Source organism: Cupressus sempervirens, chromosome 1 (assembly GCF_028749045.1).
Source record: "Cupressus sempervirens isolate cs-2001-9-10 chromosome 1, ASM2874904v1, whole genome shotgun sequence".
Classification (NCBI taxonomy): domain Eukaryota; kingdom Viridiplantae; phylum Streptophyta; class Pinopsida; order Cupressales; family Cupressaceae; genus Cupressus; species Cupressus sempervirens.
The window spans coordinates 686,592,099-686,618,024 of NC_143118.1; the positions used below are offsets into that span (position 1 = coordinate 686,592,099).

General features: G+C 37.6%; 1 protein-coding gene across 1 annotated transcript in view; it reads left to right on the top strand.

The window, feature by feature from the left end:
- The first annotated feature begins 1,671 nt into the window (after positions 1–1,671).
- The window catches only part of LOC149579797 (1-acyl-sn-glycerol-3-phosphate acyltransferase 2-like), a 154,432-nt gene continuing 130,177 nt past the window's right edge, over positions 1,672–25,926 (top strand). Inside the window, exon 1 of the mRNA XM_089786901.1 lies at positions 1,672–2,089. Coding sequence (XP_089643027.1) covers positions 2,009–2,089 — 81 coding nt within the window. The 5' untranslated portion in view covers positions 1,672–2,008. The remainder of the gene's footprint in view (positions 2,090–25,926) is intronic.

A 25,926-nucleotide genomic window follows, 5' to 3' on the forward strand; every position in this document is an offset into this window, starting at 1 on the left:
AACTGTGGTCTTTTTGTCATGTTGACCCGCCAATTACCACTATTAAAGGAACCTAAAAAATGATAACACACATGGAAATAATTGATCACACATGTACTAATAGTCAATCATCTTTTAACAATTTTTTGTTAGTGATTGACCCATTTATGCACCACTATTAGGACATTACATAAAGACTACTGGGACATTTGGTCACAAATACTGGCATTTTTTAAGTAAATGACTATTGATGCAAGAAGACAAATGTTAAGTGACTCTTTGGAAAGACATTTTTTAGCCAATCGATAGACAAGATCTCTATAGAAAATTGATACCTAAAAACTGAAACCTTAACTTTAATTAATTAACTCACATACAAACTTGTATAATTTTTTTATAATGAAAATCCCACTTACAATTTAAGATCTATAAGTACCCAAAATTAGAGAGATCACTTCTCTCTAATCCAAATCCAAATATTAACTTGTATAATTTTTTAAATGAAAATCCCACTTACAATTTAATAAGAATCTAGATCACTTCGCTCTAATCCAAATATACCCAAAAGTTGTTAGAGTAAATAATTAATATTTAATTATTTATTCTATTGCTTAAGCTTACTTAGGTCATGCATTTATTTAATATTTTATATTTAATGCATGTAGTGGTTAGTTGTTGACAACTCGGGAGTTTTCTTCTTTTTTTAGCATATTCCATTTTTTGTGGATATGTGCTGAGTTGTCATTTTTGTCCTCTACCTCCTTCCAGCTTGTTCTACAAGCTTCCTGGAGCTCTTTATATTCGGGCTCTCTCTCATTGTAAAGATCATCATATCATTTCTTATTGTAAATACATTTTCTCTTGTGTTTGCATTTATGATGGCTCTCATGTTCGTTTAGGGTTTTGCCCGTGCTCCATGCTCTTCCCTTCTATGGCTTCTCTTTGACAGGTTTTGCATGCAGGTGATCTTGGCGTCTTCGGAGTTGGCTTTCCTCAACTCCAACAAAAGTAACTTGTACGGCTACACGATCACTTCTCTATAATCTAAATATTAAGATCTATATTACCCAATATTAACCTGTACGGCCACACAAGCACTTTTATCTGATCTAAATATTTCTAACACATGTATCTTGAGGATACACGTTACGAAAAGAAAAGAAAAAAATACTGTAATCTAAGTATTTCAAACACATCTATTTAAGTGACACACGTTACGTATAAATAATTAAATAATTAAATAAATAAATTAGTTTCTCGCTTTCCTCTTTTGGGAATTCACACAATCTTATGAAGGGGACATTGCTTGCAACAATGAAAAATTATTTAGAAGTATTCAAAATCAATCTTTCGGCAACATCAACGCTTTTCGTGTGACCTTTCCACCTCATCTAAACCGTTCATACAAAATTTCTCCAACCTGGTGAACGCCCTCAGGAAAAAGGCCCTTCTAATCACATTTCACCCGATCTTAATATTCTCAACTAATGCATCCGCACTTTTGAAAAGTAGGAAATATTTATCCACGCCGAGTTAAAAAAGTTCTAACGTCGTCACTTGCTGTCCAGTCTGTATTCACGCAATTGACGAGTCCGTCAGCCAATAGGCGAAACGTGGCCCCGGAAGTTGACAGGTATTTAACTCGTGGACAAAATAAACAATATAAAAATTCTGACAAAATTCAAAGAACGGGACTATTCGGCTGTTAGGTAGACGACGATATTCTCATTAATAATACAAAAATTAGCCGACATAAATGCTCAGACACTGGGATGCCGTAATGATAAATACTACGCGCTACTTCCGCAAAAGAAAGAAACTTTTGGAGCATATGGGATGTGCACGTCTACTTGCATTTAGTGTGCTGCCTTTTCGTCCTGATCATCGATCGACTCGGCTGAGTTAAATGTTCCGCACTGAAGCCTTGGAAGAGTTTGAGTGATTGTCTTAAACATTGAAGGTTTGGAAGCCTCTGCATTTGGCTGAATTTGTGTAGGAAGGAGGGTTTTTCTAGTGGCTTTTTTAGCAGATGGAGCTTGCTGCAGCGATGTTTGCTCTGCCTATAGGCGTGGTTTTTCTTCTCTCGGGTCTGATCGTTAACATTATTCAGGTAGCTTATATCTGTTAACCTTCACATGGCTTTCATTTTTTGTTTCTCAGTGTATTAGTTGTTTAAATTATTTTGCGAGCTTTTAGGTTTAACATTCCATACTTTTGCTCGAAGTTATTTTTTGAGCTGTACTCTCTTGGATGTTATGCACTGAGCAGGGGTAAATTTCATGGCGTTATTGTGTAAACTTGAAAAAGGTTATGCTTAGTTCGAAGCATTTCCTACGCTAGATATAAACTGCAATCTTAGAGATAAAACAATAGTAATCTTGTAGATAACCAGAAGATCAGTGAATGGGACTCCGTTCTTTTCTCTAAGGCCCAATTTCTCGATCTGGCTTCTTATTTTGGTATATTTTGTTAACTTCTCTAGAGCTCAGATCAGATTACGCTTCCAATAAATATTTTGTACCAGATTTATGTAATGGGCACCCTTGGATGTCCCAAAAAAACTAAACCAAATTGCTGAAAGGAATTATGTCAAACAGTTTGCATTCAACTTCTTATTTCTCCGTTTAATGTTTTAAACTCCTTATAACTCCGGAAATCAAACGTTTATTTGTTTGTTGTGTTTCGTGCATGGAATTGATATCATACAACATAAACAAGAAAGAAACTACAATAGTATGCAAAGTGGAAATGAACTGCTGCTAATAAAATGTTATTTTCAGAATTCATAAAACCAAATATATGGCAGATTTATCAACTCACTAATTACTTAAGCAGTATTGACATAATACTCCAACCCATGCTTTTGAACTTGCTGCTACAATACTTTGTCCTTCAATCAGTCCACTACCTTCATAATACCATTCCCTCAAAGCGGCATAAGCGTCGGACAAGTAGTGAAGAAGATATGAGCAAAATACCAAATCTGCCTGTAGCCGGAAATGCAACTAAACTGTTTGATAATGAAGCCAATAACAAAGAATTCCAAAGGCCAAACCCCAAGAGAATGACGTCTAGAATGTTACAAGAGAGGATAGACGTCCTCAAATGCCAAGAACGGAGCTGCAACTCACACACCAATTTCTTCTAATATTCAACCTGCCTAATGAAGCCACAAATGCTTCCTTTTATTCTATTTTCAAGGGTCCGCTCAACTCATATGGGCAATGTGGGATAAAAGATGTGTAATATATAAAACATATATTAAAATACCCCTTATGTCTCCCTTGGGTACACATCACCATAAAATAAATATTAAAGTAACACTTTTAATATTTTACAATTAAATTAGACGTTACTTTAATAAAACTTCAGGCATTAAAATGTATTAGCAATCGGACTCCGAATAATGCGAATGATAGCTCATCGGAAAGCTCTTACGGAGGAGTATCGAATTCGATCACCAAAATTGACCTGCACTGTGTCTTGCCGACTTACTAAAAATAGTAAGTATGCCTGAAACTGAGTAAATCAACTTCGTTTTGGCCCAAACTGGAAATGACTAGGCCAAAACACTCCAGGATCCCATTAAACCCTTCGTTAGCCCTTGGGACCATGTAGAACAAGGCTAACGCACACCCACTTGGTCAACTGCTAAAATGGGGACATTACAGTCCGCCCCCCTTGAAATTGCTTGTCCTCAAGCAATCTCAGTCCAGCTTGCTGAATAACCTGCTCACTCTCCCATGTAGAATCTTCCTTCGGCAGGTCTTTCCATCTGACCAAATACTCCTTCACTATCCTGTTTTTAAGCTTCCTCTCTCTGGTGTCCAGAATAGCCTCGGGTACTAACACAAGCTTCCCCTCCTCATCCAAAGGGGGTAAATCTGCAGAAGGCACTACACTCTGACCAATGGCTTTCTTAAGCCTAGACACATGAAACACATTGTGCACTCGATTGCCCTCTGGAAGCTCAAGCTCATAGGCGACTTTGCCCACTTTGCGAATCACCCTGTAGGGACCATAAAATCTAACTTTCAACTTTTCAGCTCCGCTCTTCTTGAGCGATGACTGTCTATATGGTTGTAGCCTCAAGTAAACCATATCCCCTATCTCGAAGCTACGCTCTATTCGATGCTGATCAGCATACAATTTCTGTTGATTCTGGGCCTGTTGTATATTCTCTTTGAGCACTTTCAAGATGTCTTGACTATCCTGCAATAAGTTTTTGGCTTTGGGCACTCTACTGTCCCCCAAACTAAATCCATGAAGCTAGGTGCTTCATAACAATAGAGTGCCATGAAAGGAGTCATCTTGATAGACATATGATAAGTGGTGTTATAATAATACTCTCCCATATGCAACCATTTGATCCAAGCCTTTTGTTGTGTAGTTACATAGTTCCTCAAATATCCTTCCGCCCATTTATTCACAATCTCTGTTTGCCCATCTGTTTGCGGATGATAACTAGTGCTAGGTGTAAGATCTGTACCACACAACCTAAACAACTTTTGCCAAAAAACACTCATAAACTTACTATCCCGGTCGCTGACAATGAATCTGGGCAACCCATGTAACGTGAATATCTCTCTAAAGAAAAGATCTGCCACCTGTGCTGCTGTGTAAGTGGACGGAATAGCAAAGAAGTGAGCAAACTTCGTCAAGCGGTCCATCACCACATAGATGCAATCCCTTCCCTGCACTCGTGGTAAACCAGTGATGAAGTCCATCGAAATACTTTCCCATTTCCTATCAGGAACGGGCAAGGGTTGTAATAAATTTGCAGGAAATGTGTGCTCTCCCTTATTCTGTTGACAAACCACACACTCCCTGACATACCTCTGAACATCATCCTTGAGCCCTTTCCATGAAAACCGCTCTCGGATCTGCCTGTAGGTCTTGAAGACTCCCGGATGTCCAGCTATGGGTGCATCATGAAATGCCTTCAGTATCGCCTCTCTCAAATGTGATGACGGAATCAAATAAACCCTACCCTGAACTCTGATCAATCCATCTATCACCTCATAACGATCATCTTGTATGGTACCTGAAATCAATCCAGAAGCCCAAGCATCTCCGACATACTGTGCTATAATCCGATCTCTCCAATCTCCTGAAATCTCTGCCAGAGCACATAAGTGAGGTCTCCGAGATAAGGCATCAGCCACCACATTTTTCTTACCTTTGACAAACTCTATGTCAAAGTCATAAGCCTGCAATTTAGTCACCCATTTTTGTTGCCGGTCATTAAGGTCATGTTGGCTCATGAAGTATTTAATACTGTTGTGATCAGTCTTGTTCACAAAACGACCACCTACCAAATATGATCGAAATTTGGCCAATGCATGCATTATGGCCAACATCTCCCGGTCATAGACAAAATAACTTTTCTCAACTCCCCGGAGCTTCCTACTCTCGAATGCAATGGGATGCTTCTCCTGCATCAATACTGCTCCGATCCCATCACCTGATGCATCACAATGAAGCTCAAAAGGCTTCGTGAAATCCGATAGAGCTAGAACTGGACATGAAGACATTACCTGCTTGAAATGCTCAAAACACTTCTGTGCTGCCCCTGTCCACACGAAGGCTCCTTTCTTGGTAAGATCTGTCAAGGGTGTAGCAATCTGTGAGAATCCCTTAACAAACCTCCTATAAAAACCACATAAACCAAAAAATCCCTTAAGCTGTGTAAGGTTTGTGGGAGTAGGCCACTCTACAATAGCTCTAATCTTTTCGGGATCAACTCGAACGCCATCTGCACTAATGATATGCCCAAGATAAAGGAGCTCAGTCATGCCAAACTCACATTTAGATTCCTTGGCATACAATGACTCTCTTTCCAGAATAGATAACACCTCCTCCAGATGATGTAAGTGCTCCTCCCAGGTCTTACTGAAGACCAAGATGTCATCAAAGAAGATCAAGACAAATCTCCTCAGCTGCTTCTTGAATACCTGGTTCATACAACTTTGAAATGTAGCAGGCGCATTGGTTAGACCAAATGGCATAACCATGAACTCAAAGTGGCCATAGTGACATCGGAAGGCTGTTTTCTCAATGTCCTTTGCTCTCATCCTGATCTGATGGTATCCGAATCGCAAATCAATTTTGGTGAAGAAGCATGCCCCGTGCAACTCATCAATCAGCTCATCAATCCTAGGAATGGGATACCTGTTTTTAATTGTTTTCTTATTCAGTGCCTTGTAATCGATGCACATGCGCAACCTCCCATCCTTCTTCTTTACCAACAATACTGCTGAAGCAAAGGGGCTCTTACTGGGCCTGATATGCCCCATCTCCAACAAATCCTTAATCGCCTTCTCTATCTCATCCTTGTGTTTCTTAGGATGACGATAGGGAGTAATCATAACTGGTTTGGCTCCCTCCTCGAGCTCAATAACATGTTCCATCCCTCTGTCAGGAGGAACCCCATGAGGAATATCGCTAAATACTTTAGCGTGTCTATCAAGTATCTTCTAGATATCTGGTGGATGACTCTTTTCTTGTGGCTCTGGTGAAGTTGGCATAGTGTAGCACTCTGCCGCCAACTCTATGTCATCATGACGAAAAAGTCTCTGCATTCTCCTCAAGGACAGTACTCTGCAACCTCCATCTGAAAGTCCTCTAAGTACCACAGTTCTGCCCTCATGCTGGAATCTCATCTCCAATTTCGCTAGATTGAGTGTGAACTCAACTAGTGAAGCCATCCATGTCATGCCGAGGATGACATCATAATCTCCCATGTCCACAACATAGAACTCATCCTCCAACTCGTAGCCATCTCCAAACCTGATGCGAAGGTTAGATATCTTTCGAGTGCATAATAATTTATCACCGTTAGCCACCATGACTTTAAACCCATCATGCTCCTCTGTCTGTAACCCTCTCCTGGCTACCAACTGTGCATCTATGAAGTTATGTGTAGCCCCAGTGTCAATAAGAGATATCACTTTCTGCCCCTGGATAGTACCCCTGACCTTAAATGTGATTGCCTTTTGGGCCCCTGTCAAGCGTGCCAACGATCTATCATCTTTAGGAATGTTGCTCTCCTCTATAGTGTTACCCTCATCTGAATCGGAGTGCTGATCCTCCCCTTCTGACTCTGACTCTTCTGCTGAAAAATACTCCATTTGATTTGCCTTAGCCTTGAGAGAACATTTATGAGATAAGTCCCAAGGCTCTCTACAATGGAAGCACAACTTCTTCTTTCGAAGTTCATTCAAGGTTTCATTGTCTAGTCTTTTTGATCCTTCTTTGGGTTTGCTATACTCTTTCTGAAACGGTTTTTTTGTCTTTGTCCTTGTGGTAGGAAGAATCTGTTGAATGGTTTTTTCCTTTGTATACCGAAGGGGCTAAATCTCGTGCCTTTTTAGTTGCTTCAGCTAAGGTGAGTGGATCATGTCCCTTCACCCAACCTCGTAATGGATCAGCAAGACCATCACAAAATAACACCACCAATCTCCTAGGAGAGATATCAGTAACAAGTACAGACAAGCGCTGAAAATCGGCAATGTAAGCATCCACAGAATCTGACTGTTTTAACTGTGCTAGCTCCTTGAAATGTAACTTGGGATCCTTAGTGTCAAATCTCTCAATCAATGTTTCGGTGAATTCCTCATAGGATGTAATCTGATTATGCCCCAAAGTCACCATGCCATGATGCCACCATTCATGTGCAACGCCATCCAAGTGCATAGCCGCATATTTGATAGCCTCCTCTTCAAGCATAGGATTTAGTTGCAAGTATGTATCTACCTTCTGTACCCAAGCTCGTGCAGTCATCTTCCCTGAAGCATCATAATAAGGTAAAGAAAGTTTTCCAACTTTCTTCCTCAGCTCAAAGTTTTGATTCCTCCCTCCTGCTTTAGGCATGTGTCTCATCCTCAAGTCCATATAATCTCTAAGGGAAATATCCGCCTGAAACTCTGGTCCACTAGCCTCCCAGTCTCTCCTGAACTGATCTTGTAACTCGGTAATCTGCGGTTCGTTTACTGGTTGAACCGGATCTCCGGGTGGGAAAGTGGGTAGAAGAGGTCTCGAGCTCACAGTCCGCGCTAGGCGTGCAACGTGTCTAAAGTTATCAGCCTCATTCCCATTGTTGCCGTGTCCATTATTACCATTAATGTTATTCTCAGGACCATTGTTGTTGCCTTGGCCTCCATAGTTATTGTTTCTCCCGTTGTTATTGTTTCCCTCGTTGTTATTATTTCTGTTGTTAGCATCACTTGGATTAATATTGACACCCATCTGTCTAGCCATGAGCTGCAACATCATGTCCATTCGCCTATTCTGCTCCTGTTGCATACGTTGCCCCTGCTCTAATGTATCCAGTAACTGTCTGAATAGTACCTCCCCCTGATCTGGACCAGCATTTCTGCCTCCCCCTAATCCTGTATTCCTGTCATCTCGATCACCCATATTATTGTCCTGATCAAAGAATATCTCCTCTGTGTCTGTATGGTTGGATTCAATGTCCACCTGCACGGATGTACTAGACTGTTTGCTTTGCAAGTTTGAAATCCTATTTTGTCTTGCTCTGGTATCGCGGAAATTATAAGACCCCTGTCGCATGCTCAAACATAAATGCTTAGCCTGTGTTTTTTACTTACTTTTTCCCTCTATCCGGCTGTTCCAAATTCCCTATAAGACCTCCACAGGATGGCAGGACTTATAGCTCTGATACCACTGTAATGGGCACCCCTGGATGTCCCAAAAAAACTAAACCAAATTGCTGAAAGGAATTATGTCAAACAGTTTGCATTCAACTTCTTATTTCTCTGTTTAATGTTTTAAACCCCTTATAACTCCGGAAATCAAACGTTTATTTGTTTGTTGTGTTTCGTGCATGGAATTGGTACCATACAACATAAACAAGAAAGAAACTACAATAGTATGCAAAGTGGAAATGAACTGCTGCTAATAAAATGTTATTTTCAGAATTCATAAAACCAAATACATGGCAGATTTATCAATTCACTAATTACTTAAGCAGTATTGACATAATACTCCAACCCATGCTTTCGAACTTGCTGCTACAATACTTTGTCCTTCAATCAGTCCACTACCTTCATAATACCATTCCCTCAAAGCGGCATAAGCGTCGGACAAGTAGTGAAGAAGATATGAGCAAAATACCAAATCTGCCTATAGCCAGAAATGCAACTAAATTGCTTGATAATGAAGCCAATAACAAAGAATTCCAAAGGCCAAACCCCAAGGGAATGACGTCTAGAATGTTACAAGAGAGGATAGACGTCCTCAAATGCCAAGAACGGAGCTGCAACTCACACACCAATTTCTTCTAATATTCAACCTGCCTAATGAAGCCACAAATGCTTCCTTTTATTCTATTTCCAAGGGTCCGCTCAACTCATATGGGCAATGTGGGATAAAAGATGTGTAATATATAAAACATATATTAAAATACCCCTTATGTCTCCCTTGGGTACACATCACCATAAAATAAATATTAAAGTAACACTTTTAATATTTTACAATTAAATTAGACGTTACTTTAATAAAACTTCAGGCATTAAAATGTATTAGCAATCGGACTCCGAATAATGCGAATGATAGCTCATCGGAAAGCTCTCACGGAGGAGTATCGAATTCAATCACCAAAATTGACTTGCACTGTGTCCTGCCGACTTACTAAAAATAGTAACTATGCTTGAAACTGAGTAAATCAACTTTGTTTTGGCCCAAATTGGAAATGACTAGGCCAAAACACTCCAGGATCCCATTAAACCCTTCGTTAGCCCTCGGGACCATGTAGAACAAGGCTAACGCACACCCACTTGGTCAACTGCTAAAATGGGGACATTACAATTTATATGTGTTAGGGATATGAAGCCCAATGGTCAGACTGTTCCTTCTCCCTCGATGAGCTTTCTATAAATGACTTGTGCACTCATGTATCGTATTGTATCAGATATTTCATTAATATAATTATTCCTCGCTTTGAGTGTCGAGGTAGGCAAAGTTTTGCCGAATGACGATAAATAGTTGTGTCATTATATTTTGTCTTTTTCGTTGATTGATTTAATCTGCTCGTTTAATAACTTACAATTGGTATCAGAGCCAGTCTGACTTGAGCAGAGATGGAGGAAGAAGATGATGATGCTAATTTTATTGTTGAACAATTTCTTGAAAATTTGGATTGGATTGAAGAGGAGGATTGTGAAACAAGTGAGGATGAAGATGAGGAAGCTGAGGTTTACTTGACAGAGGACCCTTTTCTTGCAAAAATAAATGACTTGTTCATAGAGAAGTTTCTGCTTTAAATCACAAGAGGATTCCGGGTGCTTGGCAACTGAAGCTCTAAGGAGCACGGGAATTATAGAGCTCAAGGAGGCAAGAGAAAGCCAGTAGCTCAAGGCTGTGTATGATCCAGACACCTTTGGCATGTCAAAGAATAAGGACTTTGATGATTTATTGTTGCAAATTGCAGCAGTAGAAGCAGAATGGAATACATTAATTGCAGTTTTCTCTGTGCAAGAATATAAAGGAGCAGACAAAAAGTTTGCTGAGCAAGAAGATGAAGGGACAACTAATGAAGGAGAAGACGTAACTGGCGTTGATCTTAGCTTCAGTAAAGCAAATATACAAGATGGTTTAATACCCACGGGCTTTGGTGGCTCAAGAGGAAGCCATAGGAGGGGGCAATTAATTGACACTTGCGTTCATGATTTGGGGAATTCAATTTCCTTAATCAATGTGTTTGCTAATTCTGTTGATGGATGAATTCCAATAGCCTTTATAATTTTCACTCGCTGCTCAGCAAGGAATGGAATTGGAATGATGCAAATTATGTGAACTGCAGGCTGCATTACAGAGAAGATATTTATAATTCTGATGTAACTTGGAGAAGACTCATGCGCAGTGTGCTGGAACAAGGTATGGCAATGTTGAGGCCTTTCTAAGCCTAATTATTTTCTGAGATGCGGTATAGGAAGCAGGGAATGCCATGATGCATGGCCGTGCCAGTTGGACTTCACGGGGGAGATTGTTGGGATATGAAGCCCAATGGTCACGACTGTTCCTTCTCCCTCTTGTCTCTTTGTATTCGATGAGCTTTCTATAAATGACTTGTGCAGTCATGTATTGTATTGTATTAGATATTTCATTAATATAATTATTCCTCGCTTCGAGTGTGGACGCAGACAAAGTTTTGCCGAACCACGATAAAGAGTTATGTCATTATATATTTTTTTCTTCGTTGATTGATTTAATCTGCTCGTTTTATTAACTTACAAGTTGCGTAGAAAATAAAAATTTTCAGATCTGAAATTTATGAGGAGCAATACACTGAGCTCTTTAACTTAGAAATATGCAATGGAGAACATACATTGAGCTCTTTAACTTAGAAATATGCAGCGGAGAACATACACTGAGCTCTTTAACTTAGAAATATGCAGCGGAAAAATAGAACCAGTCCATAGAAATTGGCTCAAATAATTTACCCTAGTAAATCTCGAAGGGAAAAGTCAGCAGCAAAGAGAGTTTATTATTCCGCGCGTAGGGAAGAATCTGAAAATTTACAGTAGAAAGTATAGCAATTTGTGTCTGCAAGAAGAATTGCCTCTGCTTACTTCACATAAATTCTCTCTCCTTCCTAAACTATTTTTGGAAATTCTCTTATTCTCAATGTATCTAGATTTTCCTCCATGCTTAAATTTATAATCCTCTGGTGACTGAAGACCTCTTAGCTAAAATTAGTGCTTAGAGATAAAGTAAGTCCAGACGAAGTAAACATATAGTTAATGTGCTTTTCCACAAAATATTACAAATTCTTTACATTTTACATGAACTGAGTGCATCAAAAATTAACTAGATGACTTTTGTATGTGTAGACATTGTAGAAGTACATGCCTAAGCTACCAAAACTCAACACCCCGTCTTAGTGATGTAGAGATACACCTTTGGAACATTTATTATGGGATTAAAACTCAAGAGGCTTTAACAATGGGATCTTACACATCATATATAAATTTTCAACCAAGTCAATGAGCTGGACAGCATCAAAATGCTTCAAAAATTTACTCATAACTTTTACAAATGAAAAAATATCACAAATTCCTTTTATGAGATTGATTTTAGAGGAGTTAAGCACGTTTTCTCCAATTTATCTCTCAATCCAATCAGTATAATAAAAGTTATTAAACGTTTGCCAAAACTGCTACCATGAAAATCAGATTCAGACCAGTTTGCATTCAAACAATCACATCTTCTTCAATTCACGATGAAATTTGACCAAACCAAAACCAAATTAAAGCCAACTCAAATACCTTTCAAAAAATATAAGTTTCAGGTCTATATTTATTCATATGTGCCCATACCAACACAGGCAACAGTCGGACTTCTGGAAAAATAACTCAGCAAAACTGGAATAATCTTGCGAAATCCAAATTCTTCTTATTATAAATCTTCTCCAAAGTTTTACAACTTGTACATTATGTAAATCACGACCAATACATGATATTTTTTAATGCCTTTTCAAGTCCTTTAACCTAATGTCTACCTTAGATGACCATTCACCTTCACTTTTACATTGACTTTTTCATATTGTCACATTTTATGACAATATTTTATTACATATTTCACAACTTATGTATTTTCTTACAAATGACCTTTAAACTTTATAAAACAATTACCAACATAACAATATGGACTATAAATGACATTTTAAAAATATTTTACCCTTCCAAGGGTTGATTTACATCATTTGACCATATGGACCCATTCACTAGACAACTTTGACAACTTTTTTACAAATGGCTTTATTTAGCCTTACATATTAACTCAAATAGATTCAAAATATATTTAAAAGATTATAGTAAATTGTTTGATCCTCATGGATCCCCTTTTTGTGAATTTTTTTGATAGGTGTTTCTGCACTATACTCCCAGGGACAAAAGAAATCCAAGTCCATTGGATTGTTTTTCCTCTTTCTTCTCTTCCAATTCTTTGGTATTCGTTGCTTGTACTCTTGCCAAGCATCCAAGTCATCAATTTGTATGTCCTCATAAGTATCCAACTAGAAAAACCCTTGCAAACCTGCAATAAATGGATTAGGAAAAAGAAATGGGACTTCTTCATACATAAAGTCATCAATTTGGTTCACCATAGGAAACCTTGGATCCTTTTGTTCAATGTCTTCATGCTGCAATATATCCATACTTGGAGAAAAAATCATTAGTATTTGAGCCTCCTCTATCTTCTTAGATTCATCATGAGCCTTCTTCCTTGCTGCTACTATTAGCCTTTTGATAGGCCATACCACTTTCTTACTTAACTTCAAATGCCATCCCATGGTTCCATCAACAACCATTTCATCCATCTCTTTCCCATATTTATGAACCTTTTCATCATAAGGCTCATCAACAACTATCACTTCCATCTCTTTCCCACCTTCAAGAACCTTTTCATCATAAGGTTCATCAACAACTATTTGCTGCAAACTTTTTATATCAGCATCAATTTGTTCACTCTGTCCTTTCAATGGACAACTCTTCTCTTCATTGGCAATCGGGTTCTCTATTCCATCTTCGCATGCCTTTGTATCCTTGATAGATGGCTGATCCAAATCACTATTTTCCTTGTCCATATTTTTCTTCAATTTCTCTTTTAGTCTCTCTAAATTTTTTTCAATTTTTTCAAGTTCCCTCATAAGGATTCTTATTTTCTCTTTTATCTCTTGTTTCATTCTAGTTTCCTCATCTCTTTTTTTTTCTACCTCTCCTTTCTTTGCCTCTTCCTTTTTTTTTTGAAAATCCCAATATGAAACCCATGCATCTAATAGTATCCTCTTATCATGAGATAAATCTTCTCTTGTGACCATTTTCTCCTATCTAGGTTCTCTCCACTCAATCTAGTCTTTTGGCTACTCTACAGGTTTTCTTCTCAACTTGTTGCAACCTACACAAACTCACAACTCACCTTTGCCCAGATCTTTTGCTGAGCTCTGAAACCAAAAATGATGCAGGCATACACTTCTGGAACATTTATTATGGGATTAAAACTCAAGTGGCTTCAACAATAGAATCTTACACATCATATATAATTTTTCAACCAAATCAATGAGCTGGACAACATCAAAATGCTTCAAAGATTTACGTACAACTTTTTACATATGAAAAGATATCACAAATTCCTTTTATGAGATTGATTTTGGACAAGTTAAACACGTTTTCCCCAATTTATCTCTCAATCCAATCAGTATAATAAAAGATTAAATGTTTGCCAAAACTGCTACCATGAAAATCAGATTCAGACTAGTCTACTCCCAAACAATCATAACTTCTTCAAATCACAATGAAATTCAACCAAACCAAAACCAAATTATAGCTCAAATACCTTTCCAAAAATATAAGTGTCAGGTCTATATCTATTCATATGTGCTCATACCAACGCAAACAACAGTCGAATTTCTGGAAAAATAACATAGAAAAATTGAAATAATCTTGCAAAATCCAACTTCTTATTCCAAATCTTCTACAACTTGTACAATATGTAAATCATAGCCAATACATGATATTTTAATGCCTTTTCAAGTCCTTTAACCAGTTGTCTACCTTCTATGACCATTCACCTTCACTTATACATTGACTTCTTCATTTGTCACATTTTATGACAATATTTTATTACATATTTCACAACTTCTGTATTTTCCTCCAAATGACCTCTAAACTTTATAAAACAATTACTAACATAACAAAATGGACTATAAATGTCATTTAAAAAATATTTTACCCTTCCAAGGGTTGGTTTACATCATTTGACCATATGGACCCATTCACTAGACAACTTTGACAACTTTTATAAAAACGACTTTATTTAGCCTTACATATTAACTCAATAGATTCAAAATATATTTAAAAGATAATAATAAATTGTTTGATCCTCATGGATCCCCTTTTTGTGCATTTTTTTGATAGGTGCTCCTGCACCACTTAGTGAGGAAGGTGTTGTGCACAACACCTAGCATATTTTTGAAGTATACAAACTTGTCCTTCATCAAAGCCTTGGTCAAGATGTTTGCTATGTGTTTGTGTGGAGGAATGTATTGCAAATTCACTGCCCCCTTCTGCCTGCAATATGTGGTGAAATGGTACTGATCTCAAAGTGCTTTGACTTGTCATGACACACAAGATTCTTAGAGTTTGATACAACTTTTTTTATCATAGTAAATCACTATTGGTTCTAGCTCTTAATCAAAAAGCCCATCTAGAAGTTTTTGAAGCAAGATACCATCACTTGTAGCCATACTGGCTGAACGTAGTGCAACTATCGTTTGTTTCTAGTTGTACCAAGAGATTGCTCTTGATCCCAAATTGAAATTGCACCCTAAAGGCTTTTCCAATCATCAACTTTAGTGCTTGCCCAATTCGCAGTGGTGAACCCTTCGAGCTTCATTCCATCTTGTTGAATATACCCTAGCCCATAATCAACTATGCCATGAAGACGCTTTTAAACATGCTTTGCGGCTACCATGTGCACTCGCTTAGGCTCTACTTTAAATTGATTGTGTGAGTTCATTGCTAAACAAATATTTAACCTGGTGTTGACTAGATGCATAAGAGAGCCAATTAATTGTTTGTATAAAGTCGGGCTCACTTCCTTTGCTATGGAAGCATCAATCTTCTTTTGGTTGGTCACAGGTGGTGTGGACATGGACTTACAATCCTCTCCACCTTGAATTGCTTTAAGATTTCCATCATGTACTTCCCTTGTCCAAGGAAGATATCTCCCTCTGTTTGCCACACCTCCGATCCTCAAAAGTAATGCATCAACCCTAAGTCCATCTAACTCTCTCGCAAGATCCTGCTTGCAATGTGCTATGAGCTTCTCTAAACTTGTGAGAAATATGTCATCAACATACAACACCAATTTAAAAGACTCACCCTTCACCTCAACGTGGTACATGTTTGGATTTGGCTCACAATTGGTGAAGCTCACACTTTGCAAGTCATTGTTAATAGGTGCATATCACGCCCTAGGTGTATACTTGAGCCCATAGAGTAGTCTTCTTAACTTGCACGCATGGGAATCCTTCCTATGCACCTCAAAAACCTTCCTTTGGTTTCTCTATGTAGATCTCTTTCTCAATTACTCTATTGGGGAAGGCTATCTTAATGTCCATTTGGTGAATCTTCCAACCCATTTGTGTTGTTACAAAAATTATAGTCTGGATGGATGAGTAATTGACCATTGGAGCAAATGTTTCATCATAGTTGATCTCTTCTTTTTGCAAAAACCTCTTAGCCACAAACCAAGCTTTGAAAATTTCCACTTTACTATCTATAGCATGCTTAATATTATACAACCATCTCGAACCCACTATTGACTTGCTTTCTAGCCATGACATTACCTTCCACATGTTATTCTTCATAATGAAAGAATACTCTTCTATTATGGCATCCCTCCATACTAATGCTTGGAGGCCTCTTGAAAGATGGGCTCCACCTCAGTCAGCTCACTCATAAGTGCCATATACTTAGAATAGTGCTTAGAAACCTTTCTTCGTTAGACTGAATCTTGTGGAGCATTTACATACTCTTGTGTCTCCCTTAGTGTTTTCTCAACCCATTGTTCCTCCTCCTTATGATACGAGTCTAATGTTGAGGAATCCTTTGTTCCTCTTGATCAACTTGCCTTGTACTGCTCTCTTGTGTATGATTGAACTCTAGGCTGCCTCAACCTTGAGTTCTCGCAACTTGTAAACCTTCATCAAGTTGCCAGACGTTTGAAGAGCCCTCTCCTCCAACTTCACATCCTTGTGTATAACTATGTTTCGAGGGAAGGAATGTAAACTTGATAGGCCTTGGATGTTTCATTGTACCCAATAGGGATACTCTCCATTAAAGTTGTTTCCAACTTGGTTCTCTTCTAGGGAACATGAAAATACACATGGCATCCAAAGATGCAAATTTGCTCCAAATCTAGTTTCTTCCTCGTGAACGCCACCCTCTGTGTCAACTTGCCCAATACCTTGTTTGGATTCTTATTTTGCAACTATCCAACAATATTGCAAGCCTTTGCTTGTAACCAAGGCTTATCTTGATCTTGGAGCGTGGTCTCGGTTGGTCCAAGTATAGACTTATTTTTCTGTTCAACAACCCCATTCTGTTGAGTTTTGTACGGAGTAATAAACTCTTTCTTGATGCTTTCTTGAGTATAGAAATCCTTGAAGTCATTTGAGGTATGTTAACCTCCATTATTCGATTCGTCTTGGTCTTTTTCTTGTTCAGTTCTCTACGAGAGCCTTAAACTCTTTGAACTTATTAAAGACCTCATCTTCATTTTTCAAAAAACATATTCACATATTTCTAGAGAAATCATCAATATAGGTAACATAATACTCGTACCCATTCAAGGATATTATTGACATGGGCCCACACACATTAGAGTGTAATAGAACCAAACCATTTCAGGCCTAGTGTTAGTGTTTGAAAAATTGGTCTTGGCATATTTCCATTGTGCGTAACCCTTGCACACCTCATGCTTCTCTTCCTTCATCTTAGGCAGCCTCGTAATTATTTCCTTGAGCTAATTAAGTGCTCCATGGTGAAGATTGGCTATTCTCTTGTGCCACAATTCTCTCCTAGTTCTCTATTGTAACTCTCAAATGTATGTGCTGGCTCAAACTGCACCCAAAATAAGCAGTCGTGCCCGACTCTAATCACTTTTTCTACCAAGGAATCCTTTGGTTAAATGTAGATTGTGTTCCCCACTAAGGTCATGATGTAAACCTAGTCCTCGAAAGCAAAGATTAATATCAAGTTCTTTGTCATGCCTGGGACATGCAACATATCCTCCACCAAAATAAGTTTGTCAGACTCTTATTGATTCTCGACCATTCCAACACTAGTTGCATGGTATTTAGCACTGTCTCTAAGCTCAATATAGAATTCCAACTCCTCCAACTTGGGGAAACACTCTTTGACTCCTATAATGTGTTGAGAAGCCGCATGTCAATATACAATACATTGTTGGCAACTAAATTTGAGAGACAAGGAATGAGTGAAAATTCATTCTTAAACTGTGTTGCAAACTTGACGTTCTTTGCAATGGCTATAACCTACTTCTACTTGCCTTTGTTTTTCTTATTTAGGCATTGTCTAGCATAGTGTCCCAACTGATGGCAACCAAAACACTTCATTTTACTAGATCTTTCTTCTTTCCATTCTTGAAAGTATGCTCTTCACTTGGTCCTTTCTTGGCCTTCTGCTTACCCTTGCTTACAAGAGCAAGGTTTTCTTCGTCTTTAACCTTCTTTGTCTAATCTCTTCGATGGACACTTTCTTAGATCTCCTCTTGGACAAAGTTATCCCAAAGCCTTGCCCAATTGGGTAGGCAATCCTGGTGAAGTACATGTTTATGAACACTTATGAGTGCTTCAAGAAACCATTCAAGGCTATACGCACCAGCTCATCATCAATAATCATCCTTCCAGTCACAACCAACTTGCCCTTGACCTATGCCAACCTGGACAAATAAGATGTTACACTCTCACCCTCAGACATCTTGGTATGGTGCAATTTGTACTTGGGCATCATGTTACGACTCTGATAGTCACTTTAATATAGTTTTGTGAATGTATCCCACATCTCCTTTTTAGTGATGGGGAATCAAGTGATCTCTTACCCTATTAAGGATCCCCTATGCATTTGCCTCCTTGATTTTATGTGCATCTAGGGCAGCGGGATCATTCATTGATGGAACTACTTTTGTACTAGCATAGGTCCACAGCCTTTTTTCTTTAAGAACTGGTGGAATCCCAAGCTTCCACTTCAAGTAATTTGAAGCACTCTCAAGCCTATCGTCATATTGAACAATGGTTGCCATTGTAGAATAAAATCCTCTAAGAGATTGAAAACTGAAATATGTTTTTTTTTTCGCCCTGAAATTTGTGTCAACTATCCCCCTTGGATTTGTATTTAGAGTTTGGAGCTTTGATACTTTGTTAATTTCTCTACAGCCTAGATTAGGTTACTATTCCAATAAATATTTAATACACATGTTTACATGCACAAAAAATAAAAATTTTCAGATCTGAATTTATGACCAGCAATACACCCACGAAAATTGACAAGAATAAATTACTCTAGGAAACCCTGAAGGAAAATAATGGCAAAGAGGAGTTTTATTATTTTTGTGCCCACGGAAGAATCTAGAAGATTACAGCAGAAAGTATTGCAATTTATATGTGCAAGAGGAATTGCCTTTGATGCCCTCTTTGAAGTTCTCTTTTTCCCTTTTCAGCTTCTCTTCAAAATTTATAATGTCTCTTTTCAAATTTTTCTGTAAAGCACATTTGCACACGATTTACCATACATTGGGTTTTCTCTGATTGTGTACTGAATTCCTGCAACATAATTATTATGCATTTATAATCATAATGTCATAGGTAGACTTCTTTAGAAATAAATATGAACAAATCAATAGAGTGCCAAGTTCGACATCAAGGTGATCCAATCATAGAACTGTAGGGTGATTCAATCAGGTGCCCTAGAAACCTCCTACCTCAGGCCTAATAGTGGATACATTGAACCCCCTTGGCCTCATGTGGTTTTTGCCACACATATGACGTGGAGTACTTGTTGATGTGAGTTTTGTTCCACTACAACATGCAGAATCAAATATTTAGTATTCGAAGATGAAACACCAAATCTCCAATTCTCTTGAATAGGGTGCTCATTGTTAAGGAATGATAGATCAGTGGTAGAGTTTTATCTTTCAGTCAGTCTCCAGATAATGATAGACCTGAATGTATCTGAATGCTTCAATTCTATTATTAATTAACTGCAGAGATATAGATGTAATTTCTGATATCTTACTTGTGCTTGAATCGTCCAATGAACAATTTTAATCCTTTTTATTGTCGGCAGGTGAATATATATATTATATGCAGATCACTGGTAATAACATGAGATGTTTTGATGTGTTTCCAAGTGATCATAGTATTGAACATATATCTGAATTGGAACAGTCATGTCTCATGTAGAGACATGACTCTATGTGCCCAAAGTGGGTCGTTTCTCTATGTGAGATGACTCTTAATAATATTAGATATCATATACTAACTCAACCAACACTTGGTGATTACATGCTTTGATGGCCCGATCATAATCGGTGTTTAATATTTCATGAATACCCGATCTTAGTCGGTGGATGGAAAATAGCAATGTAACTCATGATAGTGAGGAGTAGACAGATCGAAACATCACAGTATGATAATACTTCAGTTGCATCCATAATCTATACAAACTGTTAGCACAGTATGATCGCTACATCATAACAAGGATTTAGATAGATCGAATCATCTTGAATAGTCAAGTATAACAATCTCAATATGTATATGTTGTTTCCTTTGAGCAATAATCAGATATTAGATATCCGACAGATGCTACAAGTTGAACACTCCCTCCTAGCGAGGGAGGATATGATTATCTCACAAAATAATGATCTAGGTTTTATTAATCTTAGATTAAATGCTTATCAACACTGATATCCTAAAAGGATATTAGTTAATGGATCTCCGACACATTCCGGGACAATATCTGGGTATAGTCTATCAGAAGTCCATCTTGATCTTAAGTTAATATAGAATCATGATCTCCGACTCATTCCGGGACTAAAGCAATCTATTGCGATTCTTTTCATTGTCATGAATTATGGCACATTCCAAGATAACAAGTTCTCATCGTCTTATTATGACAATGGATCAAGAGCTCAAAGAACAACACAAGTAGTACCATGATTTCTGGCTCATTCTAGGACAGCAATAGATGTCAATCATGATACTTTTGTTATCATATTATCCGACATATTCTAGGACAACAACTTAATGAAGTCTATGACAACAGGTCAATATATTTTTAAGGTTGTCACCTTACAATAGAGACCTAACGTCTCATGAAATGAAAGATTGTCACCTTTTATAAACGGCCACATGTGCACGATAGTAACTCTTTAAACAACAAATATATATATATATATATATATATATATATATATATATATATATATATATATATATATAAAACACAAAATTGAGAGATTATCTCAGGAGTTACAATTATAGTTTTTTCATACTAAGCTTTCCTCTGAAGTATTCCACTTTCAACTTTGCAAGAGGTTTGGTGAATTTGTTAGCAGACTGCTCTCCAGTGCTAATGTATTTCCAATTTGATGACACCTCTATCTACCATATCTCTGATGTAGTGCATTGGTATCTCTATACGCTTTGATCTGTTATGGAAGACTTGATTCACTGAGAGTTTGATACAGCTTTGATTATCACAATGTATAACTGTAGGTTTTAGAGGCTTTCTAAATAACCCAACCAGTAACTTCCTTAACCAAACTGCTTCTCAAGTTGCCATGGATGCGGTTGTGTACTTTGCTTCGGTGGAACTTAGAGCAACAAAAGATTGCTTCCTGCACTAGGATATCATAGCAGAACCAAGACTAAAATAACATCCTATAGTGCTCTTTCGATCAATAGAACATCCGACCCAATCAGAATCTGAATATCCATGAAGTTGTAACTCACCTTTTTCATATTTCAGACCAAGTCCAATAGTGCCTCGCAAGTACCTCAAAATGTGTTTTGCTGCCATGAGGTGAATCTTCTTAGGTTCGCACATAAATTGACTTAGTGCATTTGTGGCATACAAATATCAGGATGGGTGTTTACTAATTACAATAATGATCCAATTATCTGTCTATAATATGTAGGATCAATGACCTTAGACTCATGTGCCCTAGTTTTAAGTTTATGGAGATTTGTTTCCATAGGTGTGGATAGCGGTTTGTAGTCCATCATGCCAAATCTGTTCAATATGTCAGTGGTATACTTCCCTTGGTTTAGGAAAATGTATTCTTCCATTTGTCTCACTTCTAATCCCAAGAAGTAGTGTAGAAGACCTAAATCTTTCATTTCAAATTCAGATATGAGGTCTGTCTTACATTTAACAATAAGATGGTCTTCGCCTATTATCAGAAGATCATCAACATAGAGAACTAGTATGAACATATCTCCCTCTGATTTCTTGAAACATATGTTAGGATTGCTTCATTTCTTGAGTACCCTAATTTGATAAGGTAGAGCTATCTATTCTCTCGTGGAGCTTGTTTAAGACCATAGAGAGCATTCTTCAGTTTACATACATGTGACTCTTTGTTATGGATAACAAACCCTTTTGGTTGTTCCAAGTAGACTTCTTCATTAATGACTCCATTCAAGAATGTTGTCTTTACATCCATCTGATGTACCTTCAAACCTTTAGATGTAGCTTTTGCAAGTATTGTTTTGACAGATGTGTAAAGGGCAATAGGAGCAAATGTTCCATCATAATCGATCCCTTCCTTTTGTGGGAATCCTTTTGCCACGAATTTGGCTGTGTTTTTCAATATTGCCATTAGGTGCCTATTTGATTTTGAATAACCATCTTGAGGAGACAATAGATTTGTCTTTGGGTCTTGGCATAATATCCTAAAACATTGTTTTTTAATATAAATTGATATTCCTCAATCATGGCATCTTTCCAGGCTTGAGATTTTAGTTTCTTCAATATTAGAAGGTTCTGTCATAGTGGACTTATTTAGGTCAGTAGCATAACACAGATGATTTCTTGTCCTCTTGGTTTCACTAAGCATTTCATCAAGGGCCACATTGTTTTTCGTCAAACAATTTTCTTGCCCATAAGGGGTTTTTCTTATTGAGTGGATTTGGGTTATCCTTAAGATTAGGTGGATATTTTGCAACCGACAGTTTTGGATAAAAATCTAGTCGCGAAATAGGATGACCAGCCACAATGTATGAGATATAGTTTCTCCTACCTTAAAGGGAAGGCTCCCCTTTCTCATTGTTCCTTGGATCAACTCAAGGTAAGCAAGGGTGTTACCAATATCCTTTTTTCTTATCTCTCAAGAAAGAATCCACTTACTCATGGAGCGAGTAATGGGCAAAGTGAATATCTAACTACACTTCTATCAAGAGCTGGAAACAGTGATATCGATAAACCTTCACTAACTCAAAGGCTAGCTAAAAATGTATCGGTTTGAATTTAAGTCCGATCGTACTTCTATATGGAAAAACTTTACAATTAGGGCACAAAGACTCCTAAAAGCAAGAATAACTTAACTATTTTGTGAATTAAGAAAGAAGTACAAGCTATAGACAAAGCTTTTAGCTATACACTTCAACAATTGCTCCTGGTCAAAGCTCTGGCTCCAATTGCTTCTTAACTCTTTTATCTTCAAATCACAAGATACAATTACCCAAAACACAAGATAACATGAATCAAAGATAACTTAGATGAATTATGGTCAAAGCTTATAACTCACACAAGTAACAATCTTACTTAATCAAAGTTAAGTCTCAAATGCTCCTTTGTATTCAGTTTCTTTAAAACTAGTGCTACACAAACAAAGTTTTGCTGACATATTTTCTTAGAGCTCTCTTGCATAAAGATAATGATGATTTTACAATGAGGGGGGCACTCCTTTATATAGGCATAGGTGTTGAAAAAAAGGTGGAGGAAAAAGTGGGAACTACTCAACCAACTTTGACCTAGTCTAACTACAGGAGAGAATATAGGGTTACATGCAACTTGCATTACATACATGTAATTTGCATTACATGTAATTACTCTTTTTCATGTAATGCATCCTTTTACAAATACTAATATGAAATTAAAAAAAAACAACAATCTCAAAGATTGTTTCTCAATGCCTTGAATTTGACAATGATGTAAAAAAACAACAATCTCAAAGATTGTTTCTCAGTGCCTTGAATTTGACAATGATGTCACGCATCGTAAGAAGATCAGCAATTTCCATGGTCTTCGATATGGCTTCTACTCTCACTGCATTTGCATATATTGTTTGTACAACTCTGGCATTTGCTGCCATAGTATCCAACAAATGTTTCATCGAGGATTTATACAAGACAAACTTGTTCATTGTGTGTGAACCAAAGTCTTCGGAATCTACATCAGCATTGATTTTGATTGTATATTTTGAGTTTACTCTTTTTATTGCAATGAGTTTACTAGATTCATCAATAACATGGCATTCCATATGTTCCAAATCACAAGTAACACTTGTTTCAACTGTTTGACAATCTCCAAAGGCCGCCTGCAACTTTGTGATCAGCTTCCTCAACGTTTTCTCTTTGTAACCAATGAGCCCTTGATATCTGAAGAACATTTCACATGAGGGAAGAATGTCATATGAGACCAAGGCATCCAGATCAAATCTTACCATTTCATCCTAGTCATCAAGGATTTCTTTCAAATTATCCGCTTCTTGAGTCAAAGAAGAAATTAAGTTTCGCTCCATTTCATTCATCTCTTTGACGCGGCTAAGAACTGCAAATGATGGCTCGAACTTCTTTAGAAATGATTTCCTCTATCTAAGACTTGGCAGTTTCAATTGACTTTTTCTCCTTAGATGTTTGAGACATAACAACAACATTCTGAGAAGATTGTTGTCGAATGACCTTGTTCAGATAAGAGACCTCTTGTTTCAGTTGATTTTTCTTTTCCCATAACTCATGTTTGTTCTTTGATACATTAGCCAATGCATCTTGAGCATCTTGCAAACAACTCAAACGTGATTGCTTTCCGATTTGAACCTTAGTAAGCTTGTAATTAGAACGAGTAAGTTCCTCAACAGGTTTGTCCACAAGGGGCTCAACAACTTCAACAAAATTGGTTTTATCTGAATCAATCAAAATCCTTGAGACAATCTTATCTTTCAAAGATTTGGATTTGGTTTTCTTAACAGGGAGATTGTTCGGAGGAACAACCACTTTTCTCCTTTTCGTTGTTATTTTCCTCAACCATGCAGGGAGGCTGAAACCTTCATCAATAGAATCAGATGCAGCGGAAACCATTGGCATTGATCCCGATTGTATTTTTGTTGTACTAGAACAAGATTCAGTCTGCACAGTTGAAGGTATAGTAGGAACATGCTTAGAAGACTCTGTTATGAAAAGCTCAAACCTTGTCAAAGATGTATCAAGTTGGGAAACTTGACCACTTGTAAGAGTTGGAAAATCCTCAAACACATTTGCTAAATGTTCATATTGTTCATTTGCAAGGATGCGAGGAGCAATAGAGGAAATAGGAAGAGCCATTGTGTTGACTTCTAAGATTGGAATGGAAGGAGTAAAAACAGCAGGGAATGAATCCACATCATCATCTACTTCATGTAGAAAAGGCTCTTCATGTATAAATGGTGCACAAGCTTGCGCAGGCTTTGGAGGAGATATGATCATGATTTCCCCTTCTTCATCTGAATATTCTTTATTAGATTTTGTTTCCAATTCTTCTTCTGATGCTTCCTTTGATTCTTGATTTGGTTCAGAGATTTTAGATGATTTAGCTCCTTTTCCGCCTTTCAATTTGAATTTGAGGGAACCCTTAGCATCAGAAGAGGAGGCACCATCTTTCCCTGTGATTTCCAGCTGTGACTTCCTGCCAGGAGGACCAAAACTTCCACAATCCAAGCCCATCTTAGGACTTACTCATTTAAGGCCTTTATTTTCAACCATTTGTTGGTGTTTACCAAGATGGATTGAAATCTGTCCATGATAGATGTACCTTCCTTTTGTTGCCACTGGATTGGAAAAGGGCACTTCTTATCAAAGCCGGCTTGATGAAACTCTGGATCAAGGATGTTGCCATCATCTTCAACTTGGAAATCTGAAGGCATCTCCAACATGTTAAGATTGATTATCTGTTGCAGGGTTAATCTGTAGTAGTCCATCTTTATGATGTCAAGCTTTGTCCTCATATCAATCCAAATGTCCTCAATGCAATGAACATGAGTGTAAGCTCTTTTCATTTGAGAATTCATCTCTTGGTAATTGAAGTCAAATTTGGCCTTGAACTTCTTCAAGGTAATTGACTGCAACTCTGCTTCATGTTCTTTGCT